Source organism: Argopecten irradians, chromosome 3, assembly GCF_041381155.1.
Source record: "Argopecten irradians isolate NY chromosome 3, Ai_NY, whole genome shotgun sequence".
Lineage (NCBI taxonomy): Eukaryota > Metazoa > Mollusca > Bivalvia > Pectinida > Pectinidae > Argopecten > Argopecten irradians.
The window spans coordinates 5,783,976-5,797,215 of record NC_091136.1 but is presented as its reverse complement, the minus strand read 5'-3'; the positions used below and the strand labels follow the sequence as shown (position 1 = coordinate 5,797,215).

At 34.2% G+C, this 13,240-nt stretch overlaps 2 protein-coding genes across 2 annotated transcripts in view; one reads left to right on the top strand and one right to left on the bottom strand.

Annotated features, from left to right (window-relative positions):
• LOC138317395 (small ribosomal subunit protein eS19) overlaps window positions 1-13,240 on the top strand; it is a 332,587-nt gene that overhangs the window by 52,991 nt on the left and 266,356 nt on the right. The window lies entirely within an intron of this gene.
• LOC138319879 (sulfotransferase 1B1-like) lies at window positions 197-6,808 on the bottom strand. The gene is made up of 6 exons (XM_069263002.1): window positions 6,601-6,808; window positions 4,060-4,260; window positions 3,183-3,503; window positions 2,836-2,939; window positions 2,311-2,497; window positions 197-399 (listed from the first exon to the last, which is right to left on the bottom strand). The coding sequence occupies exons 1-6, from the start codon at window positions 6,740-6,742 to the stop codon at window positions 284-286; spliced, it is 1,071 nt and encodes a 356-aa protein (XP_069119103.1). The 5' UTR covers window positions 6,743-6,808; the 3' UTR covers window positions 197-283.

Here is a 13,240-nt window from a genome sequence, read left to right as displayed (position 1 = left end):
TTCTCGGGAAAGGATCAATAAAGGCACTGCCTGTTATCCAATGCTTTTGATGCTCAATAAAATATTTTGAATTGAATTGAATACTAATATTCAGCAGTTTAAATCAGATTTAAGAAAGAAGTATGATCGTAATGTTTATAACACTGCATATTCGATGATAATGATTCATTAAAAATTAAAAATCATGAGATTGTGACAATTTATCACGTTTATTTCAAAAGTCACATACCATCGTTCATGGCAAGAATTATGGAAAAGACAATAGTTAATATCATAGCGTTAATCAACTTAAGCTGTATGTATATTCGAAGTCGAGCCCTTCCATGCGCTCCGCCATCACAGCATCAAACTTTTCATTGTCCGCCACAGTGAACCAGTTCTTCCAGTCTCCCACTTCACCTACAAGTACATTGTTTGGAATATGAAGACTACTTAAATTTAGTACTGGGAAACCTGATGGAGTTCGTTATTACTTTAGTAGTCCTCGCCCTATCAATAGCTAGGCCTACACTGTGATGCTATTTTACCACTGTCTATGATACGTTATGTGGGAAATACAGACCTATCAATACCACAGGGACCTGGCACGATTTTTTTAAACTAACAGTATACATATATATATATATATTATAGTATCAAGGGTATGAACTCGGCGATCGAGAAAAACGGACCTATTTTTTTAAAACCGTGATTATTTTAAAAAAAATGGGTTCTATACAATATTGACGGATATATTACCTTAAAGAGAAATAATTTATCTTTCCATTGAGTGCTTGATGAACAAAATTGGCCAAGTATTGACGAAGTTATGACTTTATGAATTGGGAAATTTAAGAAAAATATGCTAGGTAGACATTTCCCTGTCCGGTCGAAATGTCGTCTCGGCTCTAATGGGTACCTCAAAAACCAAGCCAAAATCACAAAATCTACGCTTGTGGTGGTAAACAGTACCCATAATTGTGTTCATCTACAATCTCCGTTGGAGATGTCATAACCCGTACTTTGTAGAAACTCCATTTAAACATCGTGTAGCTCACTTACTTTAACCGTCACCGCCATGTTCATTTGTTCTTCGGAACGCTTTTCGAGTTTACACATCAGCACAACATAACATAATTTGCATAATGTAGTCACGATATGTAAAGTCGAGAAGCGTTCCGAGAGAAAAATGAACATGGCGGTGACGGTTAAAGTAAGTGAGCTACACGATGTTTAAATGGAGTTTCTACAAAGTACGGGTCATGACACCTCCAAAGGAAATTGTGGATGAACACAGTTATGGGTACTGTTTACCACCACAAGCGTAGATTTTGTGATTTTGGCTTGGTTTTTGAGGTACCCATTAGAGCCGAGACGACATTTCGACCGGACAGGGAAATGTCTACCTAGCATATTTTTCGTAAATTTCCCGATTCATCAAGCCATAACTTCGTCAATACTTGGCCAATTTTGTTCCTCAAGCACTCAATGGAAAGATAAATTATTTCTCTTTAAGGTAAGATATCCGTCAATGTCGTATAGGACCCATTTTTTAAAATAATCACGGTTATAAAAAAATAGGTCCGTTTTTCTCGACCGCCGAGTTCATACCCTTGATACTATAATATATATATATGTATACTATTGGTTAAAATTTTCGTGCCAGGTCCCTGTGGAAATACAGACCTATCAATACTACTTCCAGCGTTTCTCTGGTAGAATTATATTGATTCCCATTCAGCTGTTCCCTCATCGCATTGTCTATGAAATAGCAAATGCAATTTTAAAGAAATCAGGTATCTTCTAATTTATATATCAATGATGTTCCACCGCTGACGAATGTTTTTTTCTCTATCAAAAACATGAGCAGACGAAAAAGTATTTTTCTTCGATTACAAAAGTTACTTACTTTATACCAATAACTACCATTGGAAAAGTTTGAGTTTCATATCTTAATTCAAGATAAAAATAAAAAAAAAAAAAAAAAAAAAATCTGTCCTGAAAAAAGTCCATTGCACTATATATGGAACATGAGGTACTGATTGCGCATGTACAAAAATAAAAAAAAAAAATTCTAAATGCATTTTTGTGTTAATTGGACACAATAACATCAGTTATTCTTCAAATAATGAATATCGTATATGGTCTGTCGGCTATGGAACATCTTTAAGATGATTCTTTATTTTTGTAGCAATTCATTAACACATTGACCCCTGAAAATTCTAAATGAACTCTTCCAGGCTTTGAATTAGAAGACTTCAAATGTGTCTACAGGGATGAATAAGTAAGCCTTTGAATACAAAGGAGATATCCCCAATATTGAAGGCTTACCTTTCCTGTACATATTTTGAAAATCGTCCATATTAGGATTTGGATTTCCAGTATTAGCGGCCTTGACCTCTTTGTTTGCCTTCTTCAGATTTTTGAAATTACAGTTGATGCTAACATCTTTGATCAGTTGCTCATCATAGCTGACCTTGAGGAAGTCAGCCAAGCGTCTGGTCTCTCCGATCGGGTCCTACAAACGTTTGAATAAGTCTGTGTAAGGCCATTTCATCTTATTGATAAGGCATATATACCTTTGATGCATTATTAGAACCTTTAATTCTTGGTACAAAAACAACATCAACACACAAAAAAATAGAACATTGATATATTTGGTTGAAAATGAATCAATGTTCAGAACTGCATCTTAAAACTATTTGAATCAGGACTTTAAAAAGTGAATTCTGAATTTAGTGAATAACAACGGAAAATATAAATAGTGAAATAAAATATTCAATGGAAAAGCTCTTGTCAGAGATGAAAAATAAACTAGAAAGTTTAACAAAAATGACATGCTATCAGTTATAGTACCTTTATGATATCCTCATAATACATCAGATGAATTTGTAAATTTTTGTTATTCTTTAATATTTTGTTCCAGTCTTTTGTGTATTCGAACCAGTCGACCGTAAAACCTGGAGTAAAACAAAACATTTCGTCATAGAAGCAACAATAGCAAAACAAAATGTTCATTAAAAATTCTAACCAATAAAAAAATGTTCAAATGAATATGTACATACAGAAGGGAACTAGATACATGATACAATTACTTTACCATTGGTTTCATTTACTTGTTTTTTTACACCAACAACTTTCAACTTAAAATGACAATAAAGTGCATATTATATGAAAAAACCCATACCTATGATTATCCTTACCATATTCAAGGTAAATCCGTAAAAAGTCGCTGAATGAATACTTGATCGGGTTAACGGTCATACTTTTTCTGTGATGAAAATTCGACACAGCAATATCTTTTGGATTTCTCTGGATGAAAATAATTCGTCCCTTGGAGCCATTTTGTAACTGTTCCGGTAGATGTCGCAGATAAAAATGTGTATTAAGCGCTCTTGGTGATGGTAGATTGTCAAACTCCTCCGGCCAATGAAATTCAAGCATTCTTGTCTCCTTGGCAACGTGTTCGTATTCCGCCTTTCCCTTCAGTAACATGGATGTTATTTCCCACACCCAGTGGGTTCCTATGGAAACAGTAAAATATTACATTTTGTATACAAATAAATACACTCCAAGTCGAATTCAGTTCGTGTGTGTTTGCTTGGTTTGTGATGAAATGGCACTAGTAAGCAATACTTATCGCTGAGGATATCTGCCGTATATAAATCTTCATTATAAAGATTGAAATGGCGACTTGAGGGCCCAGTTTCACGAACATTCCTTTACTTAGAATTACCCTTAGGAAAACATTACAAAATTTTAGGGATAAAATTAAGGTCCTTCCTTAAAATCTGTAAAGCTTTCCTGTGTGGAATTTAAACTAATGTTCATGAAGCTGGGTCCCAGTTAGGGTAAAGTAAAACTTATGTTTGTAATATCGAAATACTTTGAATTAAAAAAAAATAACAATCCATTGCGTGATATATGAACAATTCAAAATCAAAATACGGTGATGAAATTTACTTAATTTTTGCTTTTAGCATTTATCTATTTTATTGCATAAAGTTTAGCTTCTCGGCTTCTCGTCTCGGTGTATTACTGACGACCGTTTTGGTCGCTGTACATTTACAACAAGTTTACCTGCTTTCATGGCTGCACAAATAAATACATCATCGTCACGGCACTCCATCACCCTCATCTTCTTCAGGTTTTCCCTGACGTCAGGAGTAAAGCCAGAACTGATAAAGTTCACATCAAGGTCAAGGCCATCGTGACGTAACACCTTCCTCTGATCTCCAGTGTGGGTAGTGATCACCGTCAACTCGGACTCATCGTACTGTGCTGTACAGAAAAATAATCTTTTTGACTCAAAATACACATATTAGTTAAAACAATATTAACTAGAATGACGCTACCCTAATTGGTACATCTTTAATATATATGAATCAGAATTTTCAGTTTACAAACTGACAATAACTACCCTGAACAAAAACTAAGGTGCTTAATAGTAACTGTGACATTTTTCATATGTCATATTAGTAAATAACGTGACTTTTTCTCGCGTTTTCATTGGCTCGGTCCCTGGGCAGTATTTAGCCATAGTCCCGGGACTAAGGTTTCCCGCGGGACTTTGGTTTGGCGCGCTTTTTGATACAACGTTATATTGACGAAATTGAAGTCACTGTCGCTATCTGCGCTGTTCTTTGGCAAACAAGCTGTGTGCGGACGACATCTTGCAAAACATAAATGTCACGGTTTGGAAACTTGAATGCTGACGAATTTACAAAAGAACAAAACAGCAAATTGAACTGAGCAGGCAACGAAATGTGAAGTGAGTATTTACAAAGATTTCTGCCTGGAAAAATGTATGTAGACGCCTCCGACCATGACATTTCTAAACGTCAGACGTGGCCACACTCGTTTAGATAAATTGTTATTGGTGATCGTACAAAATTGTTTATCCTATCATTTTTTTTAATTCGTTATGTACTAAAAACATTATTGTCTTCTTTTGAGGGCACTATGGTCTCATATTGTTGCCTTGTGATGGCAAAGTACCCTCGCCTCCGGCTCGAGTACTATGTCATCCATCGACAACACTATGAGATCATATCTATAGTGCCCTCAAAAGAATGCAATACTTTATAAGTATTTCTTGTTGCTTATTATCTCTATATACACATGGAAATAAAATCCGGGAAACACCAAATATTTTAAAACAATGAAAACAACTGCCGAATGGGATATTTTGGACAGATATGTGACTTAAATAAACTGAAAAATGAAAATGTTTGAACATTCCTTAAATGAATTCAAATTTTTTTTTTATCATGACTAGACGATTAATCAAATCAAATGTATGAGGTGTACCATTTTGGTTACTCAAACCTGCTGAAACAAGGCTGTACCAGGGATGTTTTAAAGCTCTCTTTTTATCAATTTATGCACTGCTGACAAGTAAGCAAATCCTGACATTAAAACTGAAGGCATCTACTTATGGAATGTTAAAAGAAAAATATGAATTCAAGCACACGTTAGAAATTTTTTACAATTATCTTCAATAAGTGTACGTATTTGGGTAGCGTCACGTCACATTAAAGCCAATTGCAATCAGGGATACCATAATACCCGCATGGTAAACGGGTAAAATGTATAGTTATTGTAATGGGGAAAGTTGAAAGAGGTAAAGATTATTTGATAATAATGGTGAAAGTTGAAAGAGTAAACGTTATTTTATAAAACAAATGATGAAACTTGAAAGAGGTCACAAATACCTTCCACTATTCTCATTTCTATTCACTTCAGCATTTCCTTTTAGCGGGTATCACTATACAAACTTTATAATCCGAACCTAAACTATTCTTCTCAGCTAAAATCTCAACATACCATTTCCAATCTCGCCTTCCAACTTCCTCTTAACTAGAACTTTATATGTTCCCCTTACATCCCCCCCATACCCAGAACTGTATCTAAACTAGATCTGTACTAGACCTAAGATTTTAGTTCTGAAAGGCATTACACACAATAAGTAAGGGCATTTAGATACAGAATGACAATTTGCCGAACCTAAATGCTATATATCTCTGCTTGACCAGAAAAGAGGGGGTTTAGGTACAGATGGTCTGTTGGATACAGTTTAGGTTAATACCATAAGCACCAGGCTGGTCACCAGCCTCCAGAATGTTAAAACAAATCACTAAAATTTGGCTTTAAATTCAAACTAGGGGGGAGGGAGTTAATCTAGTATTATAATCCTTCTGAAAAAATGTTATCAATTACTATAATGATATCTGGTAGCCTGTCTATACAGGTCCCAGAGCATACACTTCCCTCAAAAAGTCTGTTACAGATGTTAAAATATGCTGATAATTTATCTCTAGAAATTTCAATTGATGACTTATCATAACAAGACAAACACGTGGATAAATAATATATACTGATGCTTGTAATAACAAAGTTTACATATTTCTGTATTTTATGTATAATAAAACTTTTGCAGGACAGTGTAGTTATGCTCCGAAAACCACTGCTACAGTAGCCCATCAAATATTACATTTTGTACATGTGTAACTAATATTGTGATACTACAGTATCCATTCACTCTTTTATTGGACACTATTGATACGCTATTTGCTACACACTGGTGAGTTAGGCCTAAGAATTCTACACTACTAAGTTTACCTGGTGGATACTTCTTGGTTTGTGCCATCTCCCCGATGTCCACGTTATGTTTGATACCTGTAAATGAAGAAAACACTGTGTGTCTTCCGATAATGAGGGCATTGGACGATCTTTGACCTTTTGACAATTCACACTTTATCATATGAGGTCGAAATACTAAGATACTGTCATGTTGCACGAAATTAGGTCAAATCCGAGACGTAGTATATAAGGGGCTTAAATAGACTAACATGCATTAAATGTGTGTATACAATGTGTATTGTATGTCGTACATCACTATGTATATATATAAGCTTAAGGCAATATTTAAATTGCAGTATTAATTATGCATGTAAGAAAACAATGTGTGTTGAGTGCACTGAGGCCCATTTTCAATTCGTCATGCCCAAGTAGATATGGGGAGTTTCGATTTGAAACCGTGTTGGGGAAAAAGATGCAAGAGTTTATCTCTACTGTGTTCAGAGGGATTTTTCCAATTTTGGAGAGAACTATTGGCGATATGTTGATTTTTGGAGCAATTGAATGAGGTGTATTAGAATTTCTGGCATTGCAGTCTGGAACGCCATGTGAAAGAAGTGGGCAGGTTGGGGGGGGGGTCAAAAATGGAGAGACGAGATCATGTTTGACTTTATATAGCATTTTTAATCAGCAAAGTTTTAGTCTACCACAAATAAAGTAACTCCCAACCATGCTTGGTTAAAACAAATGCGATACAGTTTAATATCGGATCTCGGTCGTAGGGCATGCTCGATTTTTGATTTTTTGTCGTGGTCACGTGATTCCCGATAGTGATAAGTGTAGAAATAAAAAAAAAACACTATCGCTTTATTCAAGTGCGAAAATTATCGTATCTGGAAGTAATGTAACTTCTAAACAACAATAACAGCTTTCATGTATAAATGAAAATATAAGTACCATAGATGATTTAAAGTAAAATTTACAATATCAATAAGAACCTCTAGGACATTTTGTTATCGCATGGACATGATTCATGACAGTAAAACAGAAAGTCAATAAGTGTGCTGTAACTCCTATGTGGTCGTTTGAGATTTGTATATAATATGTTGTAGCGTTGCAGCCGTAGATCGTGAGTTCGAGGCCCGGATTGAGCACGAGTCAATAAATTGTCATGCTTTGTTAAATTGTGTTTCTTTGATATTATATATATACGTACGCATTGAAATATCCATGACGTGAGCAACAAACTACCAAAACTTCAACTAAATTGTATATTAAAATATTCTAAGGAAAAATGATATTATCGTTGAATGAACTAACGATGTAAATAATTCCCTTTCAGTGTATTTACTTTTTTCCTTTACAATTTTGTACTTTGTACAAAGTACACGAAAAAGGAAAAATACGGTTTTCAACTCTCCGAAAGGGACCAATTGCGGAATTTATAAACACAACTGGGTTTGGAAAACTACCCATCCACGATATTCCAACTGTTACTATTACCGTCGTTATATTTACCCGTAAACAATGTAAAACTAAGGGTTCTCACTATATGTGACAACAGATGAGACAGATAGTTTGGGCCCTTGGTAAACTAAATGTACATTAAGAGAATCGAATAACAGTTCACTACTTTATGGATTTGAAGTTCTCTTCATAATAGTTTAAGGAAGGAAGATATTGTAGGCCTGTGTGATTGGTCAGAGTTTTTCTCCTGCATTGCCTTTAGTGTTTCGATAGTGATAGTAACCCCTGGAATATCGAGGATGGGAAATTATTTGCGTATTTTTTTCCCTTTAACTTTAACGAAAATCTACTATGTTATATTATTTTGGTATCTGAAAATTTTCTATGAAACCACCAACAAAATTGTGATACTTGTGTGTATTAAGAAAGCGTCTAAGAATAACACAATAGAAGTTCACAGATTCTGTAGAATTTCCTTTAATGGAGACTGAACAAAAATCGGCTTTATCGGAAGCCGATACAGTTGGATGCTAGACACTGACGGCTATTCGTTTGTTCGTTATAACAGGATGGCTTATAAATGTCAGAGTATTGTGTAGAGAGATTAAAGGTGTTTTGTTATCTAATCCGCACGCATCCCAGTGATAATACATCCATCTGACTAATTAGAAAACAGGGTGTCCGAGGTCATCGACGGATTGATCAGAAAGTGATCAATTGCGAGATACCACGCAACACTACAGTGCCGATGGGAGCCTATACGATGAAGTAGTGTTCATATATCACTAAGATGATAAATATGTATCTTTAGTATATGTTCTTATAAAATTGTTGGTGTAATGGTTATAAGATGTGGGGAATAATACCTTATATGTGTAGTTATATGTAATTTATATAACCTTGATTCACCACGACCGCCTGAGTGTCCTACGTACTTATTAAGGATGCTACCACTTCAAGGACTCCTTTGTGGAATATTGTGCAGTTGTAGATTGATGTTTGGTAAGTGATCAATTTGGGAAATTAAATTATTTTGTTTTGCAATGTGTAACAATCGATAAGCTTCCTTGGTTATTCTCTCGATTTAAGTATATAAGTATGTAAGTATGATATTGTTCCTTAGTCGTCGCTTCTGTATCGGGTAGCGAGGACGTCATTTTTATTTATTTTTTAATTTATTTTATCTGTTTTGCCCCGTTGTTAAATTACATTAACTTCTGTAACAATTATAGACATAAACCTTTTAATAATGTTTTTTTTATTATTATCATTTTGTTTAGTTCATTTGATCAATTAAATTGTTTCAAATATAATCTTTTTTCCGGCATCTTCTAATGAGCCTCAACTTTCTAACAGTGTTGTGAGCTGTCATTTTTTCTGAGTTAATTGTGTAATGGAACTAACTTCATATTGCTTCATTGAGAGGAATGAGAGTGCGTTGTCTCCAGAGGAATCTCCATTCTTTGGCACATTCAAGATTCGTGTTTGTACTCACCAAAAGTGCGAATCTGATGTCCATGTTAAGTTAATACCTCAAAGTAATATCAACTGTGATCAAATGCCTGGTTATATATTCTAGTTCTCGAATAGGCTCTGACCACCAGGCAACTGTGACCAAATGCCTGGCCATATATTCTAGTTCTCAAATAGGCTCTTACCACCATGTGTGATTTGTTTTATTTGATATTACTAGTTATGAAATGATGAAATAAAGATTAACAACAATGGATACCATATTTCTCTCATAAATGATGGCTATTTACTTGCAGTTGTTTTCGCTGTTGACGTGTGTGAACGTTTACACGAGGATACCATAGAAGGGATGTCGTTAGAAGGGTATACCTACCAGACAATCCTCACGTGTGGCTATCAGCAGTGTACGTCAATGTGTCAGAGGCGGCAGGACTGTAGGAGTCTTAACTACATCAAACACCAACTCCTTTGTGAACTTAACACAAGCTCGTTTGACGACACAAAAACCCTTTCTAAAAGAGATGGTAGTGTATTTAGGAATATGAATGAATCCAGCTCACAGGTGAACACAGTTTTCTTTTTAGAATTTTCATTTAGCTTTATTTTTAGTTTTTTTTTTTAATTAAACTTTATTACATAAACCACCTGATATTGAGATATTTCGCTCGTGTAATAGTTCTGCATATGTCGCTGTTATAATATGACCTGGAGCTATTTGCATTGGCGATATATTCATTGTGACGTCATGGACGAAATAATAAAATGGCGTCAGGAAAAATTGAATCTATATGAAATGAAAACTCATTTAAAGTCCTATAGTTATCATACCGTTAACATAAAGTACAATAAAAACTGGTTGATATGAAATGATAACTTTATTCTTTCAGTAGTTGAGTTTTCTAGAATGCATCAATATACATTATATAATAAAGCTTAAATATAACATTTCATTTTATAATCATTTCTAAATGTTTCCCCAGGACTCAGACTGTCTGAAGTATACCTGCCCTCCTTTTCACGAATGCCATGTGCTACATAACGGTAACACTATATGTACAGGTAAGAAAAATCAACAAAACATGAGCAAGATTTTACATAACGGTATATCACTGCAAACGGTGAATATTACGCGTGGTGGCTTTACACTGATTAAGTGTAATATTGTATGTATGGAGCTTATTTTTTTTAAAATTGATGATGGTATATTTATTGTGAAAATAACAATTTCGCGAAATATTTATACAATTTCATGAAAATAAAAAACTCGAGAAAACATTTCGGTTTACAGTAACACAGTTATTATTCAAAATCGAAATTAATTAAAAAAAAACACAACCATTTTGAAATCAAATGTCCACGTGAAATTGAGTAGAATAGCCTGAGTAATGAAAAGGCAGAATTAAGATGGAAGATCTGAAGCAGAAGCCATTTTCAACTTGCCACTGGATTTTAATTTACCACAGGATTTATATACAGCACTTCAACATACAAACATCGTAATTATTTGAATAGCCAGAGTTGGATATAAAGGGCGCATGTCTACTGACTTTTAAACAAACTTTGGTTAATATGCATTATTTAGGTGATCTAATATTATTTTTGTTGAATCTACTGGAGATTAGATCTTGAAATATAGTTTTAACCCGAAACAAAGTTGAACGTTAAAACGACGTGAAACGTCTATCCCCAATATTCAGGATGCAGTGATGCATGTATCGTATTTCCCCTTAAAATTTAAAAATTGTCATCTTAAAAGAAAGTCTAGATCGCTCCCTTTCTTGCCCATTATTAGATAGCACATTACATTGTGATATCGTAAAGCTACGTCACTTCAATTTTACCCTCCTAAATGGAGTAAAAATGCAGCTTTTCTGCCTGAATTATCGATTCGATTATTTATCAATGCATTTATGGCCTTTCCAAACCCCCTGTCTATCCGTAATATCTGTCTCTAGCATCGATGAAACGGTCGAAATTATTGTGTTTTGTTTGCTCTACGATCGATTGGCCTAAATTACAAATGTTTTATGATGTTTTTCGAATGGATATTTTGGGATTTACATGATATTTTCTAAATACAAATATTAATAATAATAAAACAAACAAACAAACCAGCGGCCAGTTTTGTATAAAGGCTTTATTAGTCGTAATTGGGATCTGCTATACTGTTACCGTTATGCTCATTTTGAACAACTGACCGTGAATTGTTTACAACTGACCGTAAATTAGTCAATTGATTCACTTCTACTTTGTTTCGAATACATTGAATTGTATAATTTTCCGTTTACATTCAATAATAACACATCATTTTTACTTGTTTAATTGTACTGAATATCTTCACATTATTTTTACTTGTATTTGTTTAATATGTCTGAGCATATTCTCATTACGCATAATGGAAATATATTCAGCAAAAATTACAGCAAGTATAGGACCATAATTCGAGTCGCAAATTCACTCAGCAGTTTTACTTGTATAGGATAATTTACTTTGAAAAATAATGTGTTTAAAGTACTAGGCCTTCTTCGCGATCGCCATCTGACACTATACCTGGAAATGATTTCAACGTCGCCACAGCAATTTCATCATAAACTATGAGTCGAACAAGGATTATATCATGAAAATAATCCATTGAAAACAGACGGTTATGTCAACATCTTTTTAGAATTTGTTTTTTTAATGACATTTCATACAAAGAGGCGGATTTACGCTTGATGAATATTGGAAATTTTGTACATTCCAGAATTACGTAGTGAACGAGGTTTTTATGTCGACAAAATTTTATCACGGTTCCTGCACATTTTTTTCAATAAGACATTCAATACCTTGACCTACGAAGCAGAAATGAAATAGATGTTGTATATCATAAGCAATCGCACTTAGTATGTACGATTGAACCAGGATGGGCCTAACGTTTTTACCGAGAGGAAAGTCAATAATCGGAGGACGCTCACTCTTTGGATCACATGGTTATACCATCATTGTACAGTTAGTACTCTGCATACAGACAAAATTAGATAGCTATACTTTTGTTAATTAGCCTAGCTACCCTCAGCTGATCCTTGCTTGGTGAAATTGTTTACTTGTTGATTTAATATGGCTTTACTTGAACAAATCAAATGTTGGCCTATTTAACCTCGCTTGATCATTTAAAATTTTGACCTATTTATCCTTGCTTGATCACATAAAATTTTATTCTATTTACCCTTTCTTGATCAATTAAATATTGTACTGTTTACCCTTTCTTGATCAAATTAATATTGTACTTTTACCCTTGCTTGATCAAATTGAATACATTGGTTATTACCCTTGCTTGATCAAATTACATTGGCCTATTTATCATCGCTGATCACATTAATATTGGCCTATTTATTATCGCTGGATCACATTTCATATTGGCCTATTTATCATCGTTGGATCACATTTCATATTGGCCTATTTACACTCGCTTGATCAAATTTTACATTGGCCTATTTACACTCGCTTGATCAAATTTTACATTGGCCTATTTACACTCGCTTGATCAATCTAGAATTGTGGTGACGTTTTACATATAACTGTTCAGTACGATTCATTATATAACTTAAGACGAAAGCTACAAGGAACTATTTCAGTCGCCCATAATTGATTTTGAACTAGACTTTGGTTTACAAGTCGATATTCTTTTATTATATTCAGATTTAGTTAATTACGACGTATACGATAGCTATAGATTATAGATATACAATGTTCAAGCCACATT